Here is a 22,254-nt window from a genome sequence, read left to right on the forward strand (position 1 = left end):
CATTCCAAACATGTTGAATTTGTGTGTTTCTATCAGGATATAATCTATTTAAGCATTGGTTATTTGAAAAAAACACTGTTCTATCCATTTATCTATCTCCATCTATCCTTCATTCAATTGTGAAAAGCCTCCAAAATGCACAATATCAAGTAAAACTGAAGCTAGAAAAGTTTTTTTTGTAAGACCCAGCTGCTGAGTAGCAACCTTTAAGTAGAACTTTGAGGTACTTGAGTATTTCTACTAAATGTTACTGCATACTTCCACCTCACTACGTTTCTTACTTCACTGCATTTATCCGACAGCTTTGGTTCCTTCTAGAACAAACATTTTATACGATTGATAACAGAACAAGCTTTCACAAGGCAACACAGTCAAAAATAAACCAGTAATTTCCATCTTTTTCTTACAAAACCAGTGGGTGTTCAGGGTCACGGTTCAGATATCTGACTTGTTAACAGCTCCATTAAATAAAGATTTTTTTTCCCCCTCTAAACCAAACACCTGGTTTCATTCTGATAAATGTTCTGATGATCTCACCAAAAATAGAGGATTTCAGAAAGTTCAAAACCAAAAACAGATTTGTTTTCTTTTATAATCATCTGACAGCCACCAAGATCCATCTTCTGTCCCTGTTTATATAAAACTGGATATAAAGTAGTTCCAGCAGCTTTAACAGCAACGTGACGCTTCAATAATCTGATCATGTCATATATCAGCCAGAAGGACCAAACCAGTACTTTACAGCTTTAACTACACTTTCCTGCTGATACATGGAGATTCTCACGCAGGATTTTGGCCTGTAATTGAGTATTTTTACTTTTGCTTGGTTTGTGCATTATAAGGCATTTCTTTGGTTTTATACGACCTTTAAGAACTTAGCTGGACAGACTTCTCCTGGAAGATAGTCACCTGCAGACTAGAAACCCTAAAATGTACTAAATGAGACGTGATGTTTTATAGGAGATCCACATGATGTCTCCTGGCACTTTGGCTCCATCAACACATCGCATCTTTCCCTGTCGTTAATTACGTCTCTTTTCTAACAAACTAAAACCTGAAGAACAACTTGACAATAAGATTAAAAGTACAGTCAGTTGAGGAAACCAATCAGGATAACGGCGTATTATCTGACTGAACAATCCCACAGATTGGCTACGGTCACACTGCAGGACTTGATGCTCAATGAGGATTTCTTTGTGAGTTCCTTCACATTTCCAGTTCAATGCGACTTGTATGTGATCTGCTGTGTAAACTTCATACGACCCAAAAGTGTCCCGCATGCGCAGAAGAGGACACGACGACGTCACACGCAGCGAGCGTGTTCAGTGTTTATGGAAGTAAACATGGATGGTAACAGTGGAGCGTATCTGCCACTCCCCCGCCGCCACCGATGGTAGAAACAGAAGTGTGAGCGCTAACTAAACTAGCATCAGCAGCCAAGTACTGCCTGTGTGTTCTGGACAGTTCCATCCCATCAGAGCACTGCCCCGGGGTGGAAGTGTCCCCCGACCGCACCGAATATTCAGATATCCATCATTAATTGGGCCTGAATATCCAGAGAGCAGAAAGTGCTATTGGGACCAGCCCTACTAGTTATTATAACAACTATGAACAATAATTAACAACTAATGAGCCTTCCAGCATAAGCCCTCCTTGTATCTGGACCTCCGTCTTGACAATCCGACAGCCTTGCTATCCGACATAAAAGAAGGTTTTACATTTAGTGTCGGATTATCGAGTCCCGACTGTATTTCCATTTTGACTGCTGTATTGCTAACCTCTTTTGGAGCTCATCAGCCCTAATCATATGAACACCCTTCATGAGTACAAATGCACACGGGCCTCGCAGCCTTAAAGATACCAAATGGAAACATTTATTTTATCTTTATACATTTGTGTTTAAACAAACAGCATTATGCTTAAAAAAGAATTACAATCAAGGGTTTTATACCGACTTGTCACACAAATGTATCATAAAACAAAAAAAACTAAATCAGGAATGCACACTAGTATTAAAATCCAATATTTAAAGAACAATGTCCCCCTCCCTCGTGTTTACAATTCAAGTGTGTCTATCTACCTGCTGCTGAGCCATCAGTGAAGCGCATGTGGCAAAAATGGTGGCTCCTCTCGAGGTGGCTTGAGCGCAGACAGAAGCCCAATACTTTAGATAAAAGTTCCAAACCATCACAAGTTGACCAACAAAGAGATATGCCTTTTTCGTATATATACACATACACACATAAATTCATATACATATAAATGTGTGCATGTACCTATACACACATTTATACATATAAAGTCTCTGCTGTGTAAAATGTTTCAGTCCTGAGAGTTGAAAAGGCAACGTAGATCTCAGCTCAGTGCGGTCGTCTTGTCCTCCGGTCGCTCCGTTCTGTAGGAACCTCGTGTTGGACGTTCCTTCGGCGAGAGCGGCCTTTAAACTGCTGTGCTCTTGGTCCCGATGTGCGGCCGCGCAAACTCCACAAAGTCGTCGATAAGGACGGGCCACGCTCCTGTTGAAGACACAAACCGTCACGTAGCTAAATACAGAATGATGGATGACAGGTAATTTTTAATGTCATGAAACTGGGGGTGCACGATAAATCGACGACCACATCGGTATCGGCCGATATCAGTGTTTTTTCCCGCATATCGGTATCGGCCTGATGAACACATTTAGCCGATGATTGTCTAACATCAGCGCCTTCGTCTCTACGTTTGATATCGCTGCTATTTCACAGATGTTTTGACTTAAATGGTCCTGGACTTAAATATGTTTAAATATGTTTTGATACGTAATAAAGAAGACTATGTGGTCTGATTTGAGCTTCTTTTGAATAGTTTCCTCACAGTGCTTACTGATACTCATTTTTCGGTGTGAGCCAAAATTAAATATCGACATCAGTAATACCGGTTATCGGCGATATCAGAAATCTTAATCTCGGATATCGGATATCGGTATCGGCCAGAAATTTTAATATCATGCATCACTATGGGAAACACATCCATCATCTCTACACCTTAATCCTCACTAGGGTCATGGGGGACTGGAGTCTATCCCAGCTGACTCAGGGTGAAGGCAGGTTCACCTGGACAGGTAACCAGTCTATCACAGGGCTACACTTAGAGACAGACAACCAAGCACACTCACATTCACACCTACGGATAATTTACAATCACCAATTAACCTCAGCATGTTTCTGGACTGTGGGAGGAAGCCGGAGAACCCGGAGAGAACCCACGCTGCACGGGGAGAACATGGAGACTAACCACCGAGCCACCTTGCAGCCCGTCAAACACATTATAGGTTACAAAAATAAATGCTTCTGCATAGTTGCGTGAGGAGTTTACGAACCTTCCTCATCATAATTCGACATGTCGTCTGTGATCATTGTGCTGAAGTCTAGTAAGAGGTTCCAAGTGTCCTTAGGAATCGATCTTTTGTGGTGCTCCTGGAAAAGACGTAGAGCAGAGTTCATAAATAAGAATTTTACAATATATGCATGTTGACAACAAGATTATCAACTTACAACTAAAAATTTATTCCACAAGTCCAAGAACTTGAAGCGTCCAGCCAGAACTAAATTCCAATATGCAATCGCCATTTCTAAATCTGGAAGAAAAAAACAGACAGAAGGTCAAAAGAAGTTCAACACAAACTGTTGATGAGCAACATGAGGAGGACTGGGAGGTTCTTACCCAAGCCTTTCTGACCAGGGTTCTTTGCAAAATTAAATGTAAACTGGTAAAAGTCCTTAAATTTCCCTTGGTCCTTTAACTCCTGCTCCATCTTTGGCAGCTGAGCTTTTAGTTTCTCTATGCTGTCGCACCTGCGGAAGCATAAATCACACTTTTACTACCCGGTGGACAAAAACAAAGGTTTTTTTTCACGTGCATTAGATTAATCTTTAATCATTAAAGATGCATATGACTGATTAGTCAAACAGAAAAACAAGTTAATGCTCAAGAAAACAAGACAGAAATGATCACACTGAGCACTATTCAACATATGTCTGTACCACAATCCATCTCGGACAAACCTCTCAAAGCACTCTCACTTAAAATCAAGTCAACATGTGAGTTATAGCGGTCCACTTACTTGTCTTGCGTCTGTGAGTTTACAATGTTAAAGCCCCCTTCACAGAGAACAGAGGAACAAAGTCTGTTCTCTCTGGCTCGCATCATCTGAAAATACATTCTCACCCCTGTTCCGCCATGCCATCCATGAACTCCTGTTTTGAGAACTCGCACTGTGTTGCTGCTCTGAACTTCCAGGCTATGAGAAGGACACTTATACTGGCTGGGTCCAAACCCAGGTCATCACAGAACTGCTGAATCCCGTCAATGCCTATCTTGTTGTCATCGTGAGGATCTGGGCGTCAGAGCACAAACATTGTTTAGTGTGATTATTTTTTTTAGCGATGCAAAGTGTGATTTACATCCCAACAGTGCCCACCTCTGTATCTGTTGTACAGCTGCTCGAGCTTCTTCTTGTCTAAAGCCCCTTTTAGATTTGAAACGTAGAGCTCTGGGTTCTGGAAAAACTTGTCAGTGGCGACATCTAGTTTCCAGTCATTCTGCGACAGGCAGGTCACCGCAGTCTTCTCATTGGATTGTGTGAAAATCATAAACTGACGAACTTTATCCTTCTGTGAGGACTTCAGCTTGTTCTGCACAGAAAAAACAAAAACAAAACAATCACACATAAAAAGAATTTAACATAACTGTGGCTATGTCACACAATTAGACTTAAACTATGCGAAAACACGGTGTTTCTGTAACAGTTAAACTACATTTAGCTGCTGTTTTGAAACGGCATTTTAGTCTGCGAGTCTTCAAGAGTTATCGTCTATAACGTCACATAATAATCACAAGCTAGTTGTAAATTATATAAAAACTAAACCACAGTCACACATGTCTTAATTACTGAAGTAAGGGGACGAGCAAACACACTCTGTCTGCAGGGACTGATTTGCAGTTAGACAGTGTTTGACCAAAAAGGTTCAACTACCACAATGTGATTGTCATCCATGGGAGCAATGATCTCCATGTTGCCTTGATTATAACCAAGCCAGTTGTTTTTACGAGTTAAAACAGCTTTAAAGGAACAATTCAATTAACATAATGCAGTTTTCCACTCATCAGAAAGTGAGTGCAGCCCCTGTATTGTGACTGAAATGTTCTTTATGCAATGAAATGAAATATTGTCAGCAGAGAGAAAGAGATCATTTCTATATTTTGCACACATCTGTAGATAGGATATTGGACATAGCAGCCACACACATCCTAAAAACCGATATGATCGCCTATAATCAGTCTCCATGTCAGGCCTGAACGCTAGAAACTGCAAACATTTCACAATTACCTGGTTACGAAAAACATTAAAGCTTCACTTTGCTACCACCAGACGTATGAGGTCAGATGTGTTTGCATGCTATGGTTGTTTAATCTGTAGATGGATGGAAATAGAGCAGCAGAGCTTTAGCATCACAAACCCAATCATTAAAATAAAGCTCAGACGAATGAACTCAAGTCTTTCTGATGCTTTCATTTCCTTTGAGTCACATGAATCACTTTCGGGCAAAGTGGAAGACTGTGTTACACGAGTTGAATTGGTGCTTTGAAGCTGTTTTAACTGGTAAAATCAGCTGGACTGGTTATAAAGTGGTGGACACAGCAGGCAGAATAATGCAGTAAATGTGATTGCTGCCACGGACGATAATCAGTTACTGGCAGGCGGTCACTTTTCGGCACAACACCTGTAGCGTTTAAAACTCCAAACAAGAAATTAAGCCTTGAAATCCCGCCGTCATCAGTCCACAGCTAACGTCGCCGCACAGTGAATATTGTTGTTTGTCAGTTTGGCTTGAAGGCTAGCAAGGTTAGCTAGCTAACTGGGCGAGTTGGTTAGCCTTAGCTAGTTAGCAAACGCTGTTAGCTGCGTTTGTTTTCGTTACTCAGGGCGAACATAAAGTTTTTAAAACAGTTTACTGGCTTTGTTAATCACCCAAAAGTTGTAGTTTGTGTGTGAGGGCTCTGTTTGTGTTTGCACCGAGCAACAAGGCTAAAAAGAGTCGTTTCTCACCATGTTTGTCTCTGCCGGACTCCCTCTCCTCCCATCCAGCTGGCTTCTTCCTCGAGTTTGACGTTTATTGGCGGCTGGCGCACAGTGAGCTGGTGTTTTACCTCCACCTGGTGGCCGGAGTGGGAATCACACTATCCGGTATCGATAGCGTTAATTTAAAAAAAAATCTGTCAAATTAGTCTGTTTGAGATATTTAAATATGGTTTGATGGCGGTGCCAAGAGGGTGAAAGGTCTGTAGTGACACACAGAAACCAAAAGCCATAACTGGATTTTAAGATTTTGTTTATGTTGTCCTAAAGAGGCAGTTTGAAAACTACAAGAGTTAAGAGAACCCTGATACACCTCGGTTTCTTATGTTCTAATTAAGGTAATTAATTATCCCTCAAACACTATTAAACATACATATTTAATTATACGTTTCTGAGCAATTTACTGTTGATTCTCCCTGTTTTGTTAAATTACAGGTTGTAATGAGTAAAATCACAGGAAAAGAGTATTAATATACATGTTAACTCATTTTTGAAAACTATGGAGAACAGAAATCTGTGATGTGCACTTTCACATTGTGTGACCATGAAATTGCACAATTTTTAAAATGTATTTAAATAAGCAGAAATACAATCGTACTAGCCACTATTTAAAGGAAAAAATTATGTATATTAAGTATTTTTCAAAATAGTACATAATTATTCCTGTTTTGTTCAATTACAAATGATATCTAGTAAATCTTAATTAAATGTTAAACCTAAAAGATTTCTTTGAAAATCTGGTCAAAATTATAAATAATGCTCACATCAAAAATCAGCAATTAATCAATAGTTTTTTGTTGTTTGTTTGTTTTGTTTTTTTCAACATTGTGATCATACAATTTCACAGCTTTACTATGTTTACATCAGATAAAAGTATCATTATTTCACAGATGTTTGTTGGTATTTTGACACATTTTTTTAAAAAAAAGTTTTTAATCTTCACAGTATCACACCATTTTCTTAACAGATTTTTTCAGCACCACCAAAAAAGAAAGAAAGTAAAGGGTAAATTAATTTTTTTTTTACTTTTTTTGCACAGATGATTCCCGTTTCAATAAATTGCAGATGATAGCTATAAAACAGTATTAATATACATATTGACCCTAAAAATTTTTTTTTTTTTAAAACAGGCTTTAGCTGAAAATATGTGCATCAAAAATCTGTATTTGTTTTTACAGATAAAATAGTTTTATTGTATTTAAATCAGCTAAAATAGCATAATTTTAAAGATATTTGCTGTTTTTATTATCATTGTTTTTATTTGTTTTTAATTTTTACTTTGTTTACAGTTTTTGATTTTGTCATAGTATTCCACCATTTTTCTCAAGTATTTATCTGGAACCCTTAATGCCAGACTTTTGCTGTTTGTTTGTTTGTATTTGTTTATTTGTGTTTTTTTGTTTGTTTGTTTGTTTGTTTCAGTTTTACAGTCTAGACTTGTGCAGGTAACATTCTGGGTGTTCCAGTGACCACTAAGCAGAACGATCCAGGAGAAGAGCTGCTGCTTTATCAGATCTGGGGTCAAATCTCATTAGATTTCCAAATAATTCAAAACTTCAGGAAGATAAAAGTAAAAAATAGATATTGCAGATATTCTACTGAACAATTCAATAAGTGACTGTTTTCTGATCACCTTTAATATCTCAGACAGCCTGGTTTATTCTGAGGATGTGAGTTTTTTAATGACCGTGACAGACACCAGACGTTCTGCCTCCAGCCGGCAGGTGGCGGTAAACCTCCAATTCACAAACGTCAATAAAGCTTGAACCAGAAGAGGAAGAGCGTCGGACCTACCAGACGGCTCTCTGGATGTTCGGATCTGCCCTGCGAGCGCTTCAGAACAAATGGAGGTCGTACCGACACCGGTTCGTGCCCTGGATGGTTCTGAATCTGTCCAGAAATGAGAAGACTCTGCGGCAGGTGACGGAACGCTGCAAGGACAAGCTGGTCCCGGATGTGGAGGTTTCTGAGAGTCTGCTGAGGCTCTTCACACTCCTCAGTCATGGGGCTGAGCTCAGGCAGTTCCAGGGTGCACAGGTGACCAGAGAAGAAGAGCAACATGGAGGAGACCCCCAGGAGGCCATGCTGCAGTGTCTGGGCTTCTGCATCGAGCGCCGGCCCAGTTCTCTGGAGCGGGCCGGAACCGGAGTGTTTGTCTCCAGAGGGTTGGTACCCAGAGGAGCCACCGTGGCCATGTACCCGGGCACAGTGTACCAGCCCCACGAGCCCATCCTGCTGCAGTCCATCAGAAACCCCTTCGTGTTCAGGTGCATCGACGGCGTCCTGGTCGATGGAAACGACCGGAGCGTCTCCAGGATGGTGTTCAGGTCCTGCAGCGGCAGGGACAGACTGGGTCCCTTCCTGACAAGCGACACCAGCTGGCTGACAGAAGCTCCTCTGAACCCCCTCGCCGTGGGTCAGTATGTGAACAACTGCTCCAACGAGAGGCCGGCCAACGTCTGCTACCAGGAGTACGACGTGCCGGACGGGTTCCCCATCGAGCTCCGCCGGTTCCTCCCCAACGTCAACTACAGCCTGGACACCCAGAGGCCTCTGCGCTGCGTGGTCCTGGTGTCGCTCAGAGACATCAGCGCCGGGGAGGAGCTCTTCTCCAACTACTACACCATCGTGCATTAAGGGCAGCTCACACTCCAGCTGACATCCAGACTGTATCATCAATGTGTTTCATGGTCAAACATGATGGTCGCTCTCTTTGTACTCTCAGGAACGCACCAGAATAAAATCAAAACATCTCTTTCATGGACCACAAATTGATTCCTGGCTGCTCGACTTTTTACAGTAATCTCATGTTCAGATCCACCTCACAGAGAACACAGGAACAAGGTGTGTTTTCATGAAGTCCTGCTCAGAGGACTCGCTCTGTGCTGCGTCCAGGCTCGTTACCATCATAAAGGTTCAGCCGGTTTCACAAACATGCTCACACGTGAAAATGTCAACCCTAAAAGCAGCTAATCAGTGAGACGTGCCGTGTTTCCATTTGAGCTGACAGCCAACATAAAGGAGAATAAAACAGAAGTACTCGTCTCAAACTGTCCCTGAGTAAATACGCTTTCCACAGAGACTTAATAAGGATGCTGGGCTGATCCCAGTTCAGTTTTAAGATGTGTTCTGACTTCGATATCACAGATAAATCCATGCACACGCTGTAAAAAACTAAAGAAATTCAGTCAAGTGTAATTTTTTTTAGCAGTTTACTGGTATTTTTTTTAAAAAGTCCCTGTTTTAAGTTACAGATAAAATCACAGGAAAAGTCTTAATTTACATGTTAACTGTGAAACAAACAGACAGAAAAAAGGCCAAAACTGTAAATATCCACTACATAAAACAATCTGTAGTTTTTTTAAAAAGGTAATTAGTTCTTTCACGACATTTAACCATAAAATAAAAAACTAAATTCTGCAAAAAATATCATCTATCTAGGTCTAAAAAGCGGGAGAATACTTTTTTATGTAATTATTTTGCAGATTTTCCATGTTTTGTTAAACTTCTACTTGACATATTACACTTATTGTACATTTTGCATTTTATATGATTGTTTATTTTTGCTTATTTATGGTGGTGGTCGCTTTGTCTTTGTGCTGGAATGACCAAATAAAGTATTTCTATCTACCTAACAGAGTTAAATCATATTTTAAAAAAGGGATAATTTACATATTTACTGAGGAAAAAAACAGGCCAACACTATAAATAACGTACTCTTAAAAAATGTTTTTATTCATAATAGTGTAACTATAAAGTTATTCTGTTGTCTGTACTTAAATCTGCTGAAAATATCATTATTTTACAGATATTTGTCATTATTTTTTACAGTTTTTAAAATGCTTTTTAACCTGTTTTCTTGCACCCTTGCTGCCACATGTTCACCATTTTTTACTGGATTTTCTTTAACACTGCAGGATTGAGTTTGCTCACATCAGGGGATCAAAAACAAGGAGGAGACAATCTGCAGACAAAGTTAAATCACGATTAAACCAGAACCAGGGTGCAGCTCCTCCAACTACCAAACAGTCGATACTCAGAGAGGAAAGAACCTGAGCTAAACCGAATCCTTCGTATGACAGAGAAACACAAGAAGCTGAAAGAAAACCGGAGAGAACATCCAATCCTCCCTCTCCTGGAAGATATTTCCAGCTCCTGTTGTCTCAGTAGAGCTCCGGTCCTTCCAAACACATCTGGGTCACCGCTGGTCTGACCTGCAAACACGACAGAACCATTAAAGCTCCAGGGACCGTTTCTTTCCCAGAACTGTTTATACACAGACGTCCAACAAGCAGTGACTTCCACGCACAGCTCTTGTGCAATCATTCCCATGGAAACTTGTGCAATAATTGCATTAAGCAACATTATGCTAGTTCCAGTGTTAGATTATAAAAGACCCCTGATGTCAACATGTCCAGATGGTGTTTTTGATAAAAGCTGGAAGACAAAGTATGAGTAAAATAGTGCCATGAATGACCGTTTCCAGTCCATGTCTATATCAATATTCTTCTTCGGAATCGGCTCGTTCGCTCCAATATGACAACTTGCCGTCTTGCTGCACAGATATACTGAATACCAGGACACCCAAATGATAGTCAAATTTTACTCAAAGATGCCTCATCATTTCAATAAATTTAAACCAGGACATTTTCATCACTTTGTAAAAAAAAAAAAAAACAACCAGGACAGGACATGAAAACAGGACGTTTGGTCACCCGAGGCACAGAGGAGTTCTACATCGTCGTAGGTGAGCTGGTGTGCTCGAGCTGCAGCTGCACATTCTAGACAAAGCAATGATGTAGAGTTACATCTCAGCCCTGTCAAAGCAGGAAGGGATTCTTTTATCAAAATAAAATGTAGGGGTTAAATTAACAGCTAAAGCAAACATTAACATTTATTATTCATTTGCTCTTTTTATTTATTTATTTCTATTTATCTTGGCTCTGTGGTTAGTACCATCGCAGCTAGATGGTAAATGGTCTGCACTTATACAGCAATTTTCTACCTTAGCGGCACTCAAAGCCAAAACCAATGGCGACAGAGCGGCCATGCAAGCTGCTGCCTGCCATTGGGAGCAACTTTGGGTTCAGTGTCCCACCCAAGGACACTTCGAATGTGGAGGGGCAGGGGGATCGAACCACCAACCTCGGAGGACTACCTGCTCCCACCTGAGCTACGGCCTACAAGATCCCCAGTTGGCATCCCGGTGAGGACACCCGGGATCTTTCTGCGTGGAGTCTCCATGTTCTCCCCATGCAGCGTGGGTTCTCTCCGGGTTCTCCGGCTTCCTCCCACAGTCCAAAAACATCTATCTATTACCTATACACCGCTTAATCCTCATTAGGGTCACGGGGGGGCTGGAGCCTATCCCAGCCGACTTAGGGTGAAGGCAGGGGACACCCTGGACAGGTCACCAGTCCATCACAGGGCCACACTGAGAAACAGACAACCAAGCACACTCACATTCACACCTACAGACAATTTATAATCACCAATTAACCTCAACATGTTTTTGGACTGTGTGGGAGGAAGCCAGAGAACCCACGCTGCACCGGGAGAACATGGAGACTCCACGCAGAAAGATTCCGGCGCCCCCACCGGGACGCGAAGCGGCAACCTTCTTGCTGTGAGGCAACAGTGCTACCAACTGCGCCACCTTGCAGCCCAGTCCAGAAACATGCTGAGATTAATTGGTGATTCTAAATTGTCCGTTGATGTGAATGTGAGTGTGCTTGGTTGTCTGTCTCTAAGTGTAGCCCTGTGATAGACTGGTTACCTGTCCAGGTGAACCTGCCTTCACCCTGAGTCAGTTGGGATAGACTCCAGCCCCCCATGACCCTAGTGAGGATTAAGGTGTATACATGATGGATGGATTTATTATCTTACAGCCTGTGTTTTTTGGATTACCTTTCCTGTGTCTCTTAATGAACCAGTCAGGAATATTGTGTTGAATTCTGCAGAATACAGTGATAACAAAGACTTTCTATTTCTGTTTTATTTTAATTCATTTCATATCAATATGGGGCTACTCAAGCAGAAATTTAACAAGGCAAGAAGGAAGCTCTCCCCAGATTTCTTCCCACAACAGCAGACAAAGAATGCTCTTGACAAGCAGCCAAACAAGCAGCTGAGAGACAGGTTTTCCTGCCAACTCCGGTTTCCTGATAATGTTCAAGGTGTGTCAGCCTCTTTCACAATGAGCAGCGGCTACACATCACAGGGATTTTATGGTTGATCCAGTTGTGGTTTAAAACCAGCTTCCAGCAGACAGAGAGAACATGTGGTGAGCAGCGGTGATGTCATCGTACGTCATTAGGCCTGGAGGTACAGTCATGGCTGCTTCGTGGATGATCTGGTTTTGTAAGAATAGATTTTTTTTTTTATGTGACATTTCAATAAAGCTCTTTGGTAAAAACTGATCAAAAACTTTGGGATATTATTTTATTGCTTTTAAGCCTGATCTGCATGTTAAAATCTCTTTTTTTTCTGTCACATCAGGTGTTTAATGAAGAGTTTTCTGCTCCACAGCCTCCCAGCAGGTTATCAGCAGCAGCACTATCATGTGTTTAGACATTTCCCCTTTACTACTCATAAAACCTCTAATCACTGAAGTAACAGACAAAATATGGCAGCAGGTAGCCGGGCAGCAATAAAAACGCATTTTACTGTTTTATGGTAAGTCGCTGCAGTGATATCAGTTCTCGTTTTTATTCATTAGCATTTTAACGCAGATAGTTTAGAACTTTGTATGTTTTTTTTGTTTTTTTTACCTCTTCTTCATAATATGGAGCACTGAACAGCCTTGAGCTACCTTTATTACTTATTTTTTCGATATCACAAACCCCTCCGATCACTATTTTACATGCAACATTTTACGATATGATGTGGTTCTTCTTTTAAAGTTTTATAGCATGTAGCTTAGAGCTTTGCAGTTTTAGCTCAAACAGAACTGTAAGCACACACGGACCTGAGCTGAAGTCTAGTTTGTCGCCTCCAGCTGTTCACAGGAGTCTTTCCTTTGAGTTTATTTAATACCTGCAGCTTCAGACAGCAGCTGGATCCATGTGAGCGTGTGCACAACACAACACAGCGCTAACATCGCTAACAAACAGAACATGAAACACTTTGGAGGTCGGTAGAGCCGGCGACTGCAGATCAGAGAGCTCCAGATCCAGAGACACCTGCAGGGAGAATGAAACACAAACTAATGAGGAGATGCAAAGTTAGAGACATGCAACAGTGATCTATACCTGTATGGAGGGAGCTCAGTGCATCATGGGAATCCCCCAGCAGGCTAAACCTACAGCAGGATAACTAAAGGAAGGTTCAGTTGACCATGAGCAGCCATTCCCATGAGCTTTATTAAAGACGTTTTCAGCCTAATCTTAAAGTAGAGATGGTGTCTGATTCCACAACCGAGGAGCCTGTTGACTGAAGGTTCAGTCTCCTATTTGACTTCTGGAAACTCTGGGAGCCACAAGTAGACCTGCAGTCTGAGAGCGAAGCGCTCTGTTGGGATGACATAAGGTCTTTAGGATAACATGGAGTTGGTCATTCACAAGGTTTTTAATTCAGTCCTGCACGAGAAATATGGCTCTATTTTGGATCAGCTGGAGGTTTTTCAGAGAGCGACTAGAACATCCTGATAACAAGGAACTACAGCCTAACAGCTACACATGCATGGACTAGTTTTTAATGATCACTCTGAGACAGGATGTTCCTGACTCTGACAATATTACGCAGGTGAAAGAACGCCGTCTTCCAGGTGTGTTAAACAGCATATCCAGATCAGAAGTAAGTCACAGTAGTTCTGGAGGCCGAGGAAATGCCATCCAGAGCAGCCATCTGGTTAGAGTGTGTGTTTCTGAGGTGTTTAGGGCCAAATACAATACTTCTCTAGTTTTTGGTCTGAAAATGATCATCAAACTGTTTCTGTATCAATCCATCCTTTTAGATGATTTGGGCATGCAGAAGGTTTGTTGTTGTCCAAACTGCTCTTCGATGACTAAAAGATTAACCGTATGGCTGGGGATGAGGCCTGGGTTCTCCAGTACGACCCCGAGACCAAGCAACAGAGCCTCCAGTGGAAGGCACCAGCATCACGGAAACTGCAGAAAGCCCAAATCGTCCTATACGGTGTTTCTGACCGACTCCTTCGTCAGTCCCACCATCAGTCTGCACCAGTTCGCCGACCCTCTGGATGTTGGCATCCGTTCTTGATGTTGAGTCCTGGTTTGTTGTCAGTTTCTCTACCTATCAAGGACATACAGAGGAACCGTTTCTCTCTCACCTTGTATTAGTGTCATACGTTAAAAAATAAGGATCAAAAATACAGTATGAATTAAATTAAATGTATAAAATTCAACCTATGTACACTGGTGGTAGTGCGATATAGTGACAGCTTATCGAGGCTCATCATAGACACCTGTACAGGGACAACGTTTGCTCCTCGTTCACATCCTTCAGCATGACGAGGTGTTTCTACTGGAGCCCAGAGCTTGGTGTCAGGCCTTTACTTAAGATTCATTCTGTGACAGATGACACTTGACTGGCGGTAGAAACTAACCTGTGACAGGACAGAGAGAAGTGTTGCTTTTCTCACACGGTCTCAGGATGTTGGGCGGCGCTGTGATGTGCAGCTGAAGCAACCATCACTGGAAAATAACCAACCAAAGTAAGCACACGGTCTACAACTATCCTCTATCCTCCAAAATCACAACAGAAATTCTGCTGTGGCTTATGATCACTGTGAAGATTTCCAGTGGCCTCATCCTGCCATCACTGTGAGACATTTCTGAACCCTAATCAGGCCTCTGTTCACTCCACAATTCAGATCAATGACTCAAACTCAACTTGTGGACTAAAGGCTCACACACTGAGGCATTTCCACTCTGGAGCTGCGGCTGTAGGCTGATCTCACGGTGGTGTGGAGGTAAATCTGCTCCATCAGTGTCCCGTGTTAAACGAAACGAGCCCGTGTCGGCCTCACGCGAACCCTCTCCCCCAAAATGTTGCACAACCTTGTCAGGCGGAGTTTTGACCTGTCAGAGACACTGTAGCAGCCCCGCCACCCGCTATTACTGCAATATCCTTCCGCCGGGGAATATAGTCCCACGCTATTTTCACATTTTATCACGAATTGGAGCATACAATCGTCTATACGAAATAGTGTGTTAAATTCCGCGTGATCCAAACATTAAGTCAGCGAACTGAGACTCGATTGTCAGCGAAACCGAGCGGTCCGTCCATCAGTGAAAATAGTCCGGCTGCATAAAGGCAGTCGGCATCGCCATCAGCGATCTTTCCAGTCGCATGCTGAAGTTGGGTACGGATCATGTCTAGCGATTCTGCTGATTACAACAGGTAAGAAACGTCGATTTTGGTCCATTTTTGAAACATTGCTAGATATTTGGTTGTCCTAAAGCGTATGCCGCTAGTCTGAACGACACATAATGAAGAATTAGTTATTAACTAGCTAGCTGGACCGCAACCGCTGTCGAGGTGATCCGGGTGCTAACAGTTAGCTTCGCGGCTACACCGTTATTCCGAGCTGCCGTTTGAAGCCACTTCGGTTTTAATGAGCTTAATTTTCATCGGAGCGGATGTAAAACTCATCAGGGGCCGGTTGTGTTCGTTTATCGGCTTTTTCGCGTCGTGGCAGGCGGTTGTCTCGAGTCGGAGGAGCCGTTGGGCCCGGCTACAGCTCGGCCTGTTTCTCGGCAGTAGCCGCCGTTGGCAGCGCAGGCCCAACTGTCCGACATATTGGCTAACGGTGAGCGAGGCAGAGCTCCATGTTGAGAAACGCCGAACGCGAACAGATAAGATTTTTGCGAGCCTTGTAGGACTTCGGGGAGCTGTCGTGAACCACAGTGGGCGTGGGAGCCGGGCTGAGGTTACATAAGCGGGAGGTTTCCGAGGGGCAGGTATATGAGCCCCGCTCGTGGAATTCGACACGTGCGTCCAGTGGAGCTCCAGACTGAAACGGGATCCTCTGGGCGTAACCCGGACCACTACAGACCCACACTGCACACCTAGCACCGTTCCTGGGCCTTAGGTGACTGCACGGAATGAGTAATAGGCGTTTTTTTTTTTTTCGTTAGCGTAGAGGCAGCAGCGTAGACAACAACCAGCGTTCACATGACACGACACGTGGTGGGAATGTTGGCTCCAGTGTCGTTACCGGCCTTCATCAACACCTTGTTGTATTCTATATTCATCAGAGCTATAAGACGTCAAAGTTGACTCCAAGTGAAGTTTAACCTGCATCACTTCTTCTCGTCCACAGCTCAAGAGATAGAGACCATGTGGGGCCTGATGGAATGGAGCCTGATGGTGTCATCGAGGTAAATCCAGCTCACCTGAAACTACGACCGAATTCATGTGCAATTAAACACTCACAAGCTTTTCCTTGTCACTTCAGAGCAACTGGAACGAGATTACGGACAACTTTGATGATATGAACCTGAAGGAGACTCTTCTCAGGGGAATATACGCCTATGGTTTTGAGAAGCCGTCTGCTATCCAACAGAGGGCCATCATCCCGTGCATCAAAGGTACAGAGACGAAATGTAGTCGCTCGTGACTTGTTTGAGTTTGAGTGAAATGATGCTTAACCATCTTTCGGGACTTACCCAACAATGGTGATACTTTTTTTTTCACACTGATCACTCAACACTGTGAGATTACTTCATCAGTTATTTAACTTGATGACAGAAGATCTTGTTTGGTTTTTTTTTTAACTTAAATGCATATTTCTCCCATTGTGTGATGATTTAGTGTCAGGAAATCTCAATAATAATCTTTGTCCCTTTACCATTAGGCTATGATGTCATTGCCCAAGCCCAGTCAGGCACTGGCAAGACGGCCACATTTGCCATCTCTATTTTGCAGCAGCTGGACATTGAGCAGAAGGAGACTCAGGCTCTAGTTCTGGCTCCCACCAGAGAGCTGGCTCAGCAGGTATGCTGTTCCTGAGGTCACGATAGCCTCAACAGTGTCTCAGACCTAGGCAGCATACTGAGGACACTGATTCAAATACTAAGGTACCATCTCTCACAAACTTGTCAAAATTCTGCAATTTTGAAAAAGAGCTTCCTCTTACGATTGGTGCAGTCTCTCTCCGTGGCTGCATCGGTCTAAAAGGTGATTTGGCTTCATTGAATTTGTTGTTCTTTGATATATTTCTGTGGAAAACTGTGTGATATGATGGCATACCATCTTTCGGGACTGACTGTTGAAATGGAGAGTTCCTTTTTACTCGACTGATCACGCTGAACAGTTCTCCTACGCTCCTGAGTCTGCATGCTCTTTCTGGCTAACTCGCCCTCTTCGTGCTGACCCGGTGTTTTCTTCTCCCCATCTCCCCTGATTAGATCCAGAAGGTCATTCTGGCTCTGGGTGACTACATGGGGGCAACCTGTCATGCCTGCATCGGAGGGACCAACCTCCGTAGCGAAATACAGAAGCTCCAGGCGGAGGCCCCTCACATAGTGGTGGGCACCCCGGGGCGAGTGTACGACATGCTCAACAGGAGACATCTGTGTGAGTATTGCAGGTTCTGTTCAGCACAAGCTTCAGGTTTGGAAATGAAAGAGTTTTAGAATGCTAAACTGCTAATGCTCGTCTCTTTACAGCCCCAAAATGGATCAAGATGTTTGTTCTGGATGAAGCTGACGAGATGTTGAGCCGGGGCTTCAAAGATCAGATCTACGAGATCTTCCAGAAACTGAGCACAAACATTCAAGTAAGCATCTTTGGGCTGACAGAGTAGATGTGAAGCCCTTCTGCATTAACAGAAGTCTGCTATAATTGTGTGATCCAGATGTTCTGGTTCATGCAATCATGCTAGCAGACTATGACGTGGAAGGAGATTGTTGTGCACTGGACTGAAAACGAGATGCAGTCGAACCTCTTTCTTAATGTTCATTGGCTTCCGTCTCAAGGTCAAGTGCTACAACTGAGTGCATTTAAATGTGTTACTTCTGCAGTTTAGTGTAATTTAACTTCATAGTCCTGTTTCTTGGCTCTGGTTCTGACGTGTGATGCTGCGTCTTCAGGTGGTCCTGCTCTCAGCCACCATGCCAGCTGACGTGCTGGAGGTCACCAAGAAGTTCATGCGAGACCCCATTCGCATCTTGGTGAAGAAGGAAGAGCTCACCCTGGAGGGTATCAAGCAGTTCTACATTAATGTGGAGCGAGAGGTTGGTTTCCTTATAGACTGTCGTAGATGGCCTTCTCATTAAAGCACCCTGCTGGAACTGCAGGAGCCAAGCCGCTCAGGTTTAGCTCATGTGGCCGTGTAAGCATGGGTACACCAGGGAAGGAGAATAAAGGCACAGTATCAGAAACGAGGCTAGGAGGGACCTCTTTCTTAATGTCCAGTTTCCTTTGTCTCAAGATCCTGTGTTACACATCAACTTGCTCAACTGGCTCCACTGCTGGTGTTCTGACTGTCAGCTTCATCCACTGATTGTGTTTTACAGGCGGTAACGTCTTGTTCTTGATGCTTTCAGGAGTGGAAGTTGGACACTCTGTGTGATCTGTACGAGACTCTGACCATCACCCAGGCGGTCATCTTCCTCAACACCAGGAGAAAAGTCGACTGGTTGACTGAGAAGATGCACGCTAGAGACTTCACAGTCTCTGCTCTGGTACGACACCAGCTCTGCCTCCTTCACTGTATACCTGAACACGTTTAGCTCAGAGGCTGGTTTCTTTAAAGGCTTCCTAACATCAGTATGTCTCTGTTCACAGCATGGTGACATGGACCAGAAGGAGCGTGACGTGATCATGAGGGAGTTCCGGTCCGGCTCCAGCAGAGTGTTGATCACTACTGACCTGCTGGTTAGTATGAAGTGAACGAATATCTCAGAAACGTTTGAGCTTAAAATCCCCAAAATGTTTTTAATCCTGCAACAGTCCTGCAATGACCAAGCAGTCAAAACTTTTGGAAGATCAAGGCTCGTTCTCCACAATGGGTTCTTCTCCTGTAGGAACCTGTTACTTATAAACGGGCCACATTAACAGACACCTGTGCTTTAGACCTCGAGTGTGACTGACATGTTTTCCTGCTCAGGCTCGTGGGATCGACGTCCAGCAGGTTTCCCTGGTCATTAACTACGACCTTCCTACAAACCGCGAGAACTACATCCATAGGTGAGTCCAACGATCATGTTTAGCGCCGACATGTGCGTCTGAGTTTCCTCCCGAGTCTAACAAGGCCCGTCTTGGTTCTGCAGAATCGGTCGTGGTGGCCGCTTTGGCAGAAAAGGCGTTGCTATCAACTTCGTCACTGAGGAGGACAAGAGGATTCTTCGGGACATCGAGACGTTTTACAATACTACCGTGGAGGAGATGCCTATGAATGTGGCCGACCTGATTTGAGCCCCGAGGTCTTGTTTTTTTTTGTTTTAAACGCAGTGATAGCGATCGTCCACTTGCATTGTGCTTATATTATTCGAGGGGGAAAAAAAAAACTTCTCAATGCTAAAACCTTGGATCAGAATTTTGGTATGTGTTAAAAGCGAGGCGACTTCTACGGTGGTCCCTCTCGGACAGTTGTAGATTCTAACCTCGACAGCCGGCTGGTTGGAGCTACAAAGCCATGGGGTCTGTTAACATGAAGGTCCTTATCAGGTATTTCTTTCCATGTTCAATTAAGATGCGTGTATTCGATGTTCTCCACCATTTAGTAACTTACTTGTGGACTAAAAGGTATAAGTGCTGTATAAAGTCTGCAAATTATGTTATGCTAACATATGTGCGATGTGTCGTGGGCCTGCTTACTTAGAGGCACTTGTCATGTTAGACTGTAGATTCACTTGCTTTTTTTGTTCTCTTTTGTGAATGTGTTTAATTTAAATGTATCATATTTTTTATCCCACTTGCTATATCAGAATTCCTCACTGGTTGGCCATATTTTGCTGACGTGGTTTTACCCTTACCAGAGTATATTGCTATTTCCTTCCCCTCCTCCCCCCCTTGACTACTTTTCAGATTTTTTCCCCCTCCCCAGAATTGTATGAATGTCTTAATAAACTGAACTTGCTGTAAGTAAACTGCTGTGGAGTTTGTGCTTCCTGATGGATGGAGGCAGGTTTACATAAGGCTGGAGCAGAGAGCACAGAGTCCTCCCACATGTTTCACACATAGAACCATGAGTGGCTTCTGAAAGGGCAGCAAGGAAAAGCTATGCTGCAGCGCCGCCTGCTGGCCAAGCAGCAGAAAGACCAAGTATGTGGAAATATGATGCAAAGTCCAGAATCGGAACGTTTCTACTGTGATGTGAAAACAATGAAGTGAAAAGTGCATCCTGAAGTGCATTGTAAATAAAGTAAAAAAATAAAACATGTAAGACTATCAAGTTAAAATATTCATAAAATAACATTCATGAAACCATTTAATAATCAACAGCTTGGATTATTAATCACATGGAGATGCAGCAGACTTCTACACATTGATGCATTAAAGGTTGTATCTCAATATCTAGTCAAGTATTTTGCACTTTTCTGCCTCAACATGTGGAAGTTAGACTATAAAAGCAAATATTCCTCAAATCAAGTAGTCAAGAAGCACCAATCTCATTCTGCTTCTAAATGTGATTTCATGAATTAAATGATTAAATGAATTAAAATAAATATATAATTAAAAACCATCCTCTTATTATCTTTGGGGTCAATTTGACTCCGTTCAATGTTGAACATCTCTAATTAAGGGATTGACACCATGTTTCCAGTTTTATTTAACGGGATATTTACACATAAACTTGTGTAACAGTTTTAGTTCTAACTTAAGTTGCTGGAGTCAGATTGAACTCGAGGATAAAATCAGTGAATTTGAAGGCAACAAGAGGGCTGAGGGGTTCAGATCTGGCGGCTGTGTGACAAAACGGCAGAATATAAACGAGACTTTCTGCTGCAAACAAACAAAAAGAAATAGACAAGAAAGAAAACGAGCCCCTACATGAGTAAACTTATCGTTCAGCCGCCTTCATGTAGGTTCAAACGTCGCTGCTTCCGCACAGGAAAGCGTGCGGCGACGAAACCCAGCGTGCACACACGTAGAGTTTATGTTGCACAGGACTGAAATTCAAAGTGTGACATGACACAGATGAAACATTTTATATAAATATAACACACACACTGTTGGTCATACAGTTGGAATATTTTTATTTTTTTTACCTCTTCTCATGAAATGATAGTGACAATGTGATTTATTCTTGATAAAGTTTATATCTTTAAAACGTTATTGATCTCAGAATACACATACAATCTATATCACAGTAACAATNCTTTGGGGTCAATTTGACTCCGTTCAATGTTGAACATCTCTAATTAAGGGATTGACACCATGTTTCCAGTTTTATTTAACGGGATATTTACACATAAACTTGTGTAACAGTTTTAGTTCTAGCTTAAATTGCTGCAGTCAGATTGAACTTGAGGATAAAAGCGGTGACTCATCAGTGAATTTGAAGGCAACAAGAGGGCTGAGGGGTTCAGATCTGGCGGCTGTGTGACAAAACGGCAGAATATAAACGAGACTTTCTGCTGCAAACAAACAAAAAGAAATAGACAAGAAAGAAAACGAGCCCCTACATGAGTAAACTTATTGTTCAGCCGCCTTCATGTAGGTTCAAACGTCGCTGCTTCCGCACAGGAAAGCGTGCGGCGACGAAACCCAGCGTGCACACACGCAGAGTTTATGTTGCACAGGACTGAAATTCAAAGTGTGACATGACACAGATGAAACATTTTATATAAATATAACACACACACTGTTGGTCATACAGTTGGAATATTTTTATTTTTTTTACCTCTTCTCATGAAATGATAGTGACAATGTGATTTATTCTTGATAAAGTTTATATCTTTAAAACGTTATTGATCTCAGAATACACATACAATCTATATCACAGTAACAATCAAACCACAGTTCACTTTTGCTAACTGTGTATTCAGGCGTAAACTAAACTGAACAACAGGATAAAGGGTTTTGTTCTAAGTTTTCAGCCTTGTTTAATTTAACAGGAAACACACATCCGAGGAGATTTCATCCATTAGAATGTCAAATATTACTCTTTAAATGCCTCTAATATTGAGTCTGGCCGCCCCTGAGATGGATCCCGAGTGTCATCG

General features: G+C 42.6%; 3 protein-coding genes across 3 annotated transcripts; 2 read left to right on the forward strand and 1 right to left on the reverse strand.

Annotated features, from left to right (window-relative positions):
- Positions 1 to 1,851: 1,851 nt before the first annotated feature.
- Positions 1,852 to 6,144, reverse strand: dcun1d1 (DCN1, defective in cullin neddylation 1, domain containing 1 (S. cerevisiae)). The gene is made up of 7 exons (XM_008284393.1): positions 6,089 to 6,144; positions 4,460 to 4,673; positions 4,207 to 4,375; positions 3,703 to 3,833; positions 3,534 to 3,616; positions 3,359 to 3,455; positions 1,852 to 2,516 (listed from the first exon to the last, which is right to left on the reverse strand). The coding sequence occupies exons 1-7, from the start codon at positions 6,089 to 6,091 to the stop codon at positions 2,440 to 2,442; spliced, it is 774 nt and encodes a 257-aa protein (XP_008282615.1). The 5' UTR covers positions 6,092 to 6,144; the 3' UTR covers positions 1,852 to 2,439.
- A 1,463-nt stretch (positions 6,145 to 7,607) lies between these two features.
- Positions 7,608 to 8,889, forward strand: setd9 (SET domain containing 9). Its single transcript, XM_008284490.1, has one exon. The coding sequence runs from the start codon at positions 7,928 to 7,930 to the stop codon at positions 8,753 to 8,755; it is 828 nt and encodes a 275-aa protein (XP_008282712.1). The 5' UTR covers positions 7,608 to 7,927; the 3' UTR covers positions 8,756 to 8,889.
- Positions 8,890 to 15,403: 6,514 nt separating this feature from the next.
- eif4a2 (eukaryotic translation initiation factor 4A2) lies at positions 15,404 to 20,175 on the forward strand. The gene is made up of 11 exons (XM_008284613.1): positions 15,404 to 15,481; positions 16,404 to 16,461; positions 16,539 to 16,671; positions 16,938 to 17,077; positions 17,491 to 17,659; positions 17,752 to 17,861; positions 18,175 to 18,318; positions 18,631 to 18,768; positions 18,872 to 18,961; positions 19,194 to 19,273; positions 19,357 to 20,175. The coding sequence occupies exons 1-11, from the start codon at positions 15,453 to 15,455 to the stop codon at positions 19,499 to 19,501; spliced, it is 1,236 nt and encodes a 411-aa protein (XP_008282835.1). The 5' UTR covers positions 15,404 to 15,452; the 3' UTR covers positions 19,502 to 20,175.
- Positions 20,176 to 22,254: the final 2,079 nt, after the last annotated feature.

The sequence above is a fragment of the Stegastes partitus genome, unplaced genomic scaffold (genome assembly GCF_000690725.1).
Source record: "Stegastes partitus isolate 25-593 unplaced genomic scaffold, Stegastes_partitus-1.0.2 Scaffold0, whole genome shotgun sequence".
In the NCBI taxonomy this organism is placed as follows: Eukaryota; Metazoa; Chordata; class Actinopteri; family Pomacentridae; genus Stegastes; species Stegastes partitus.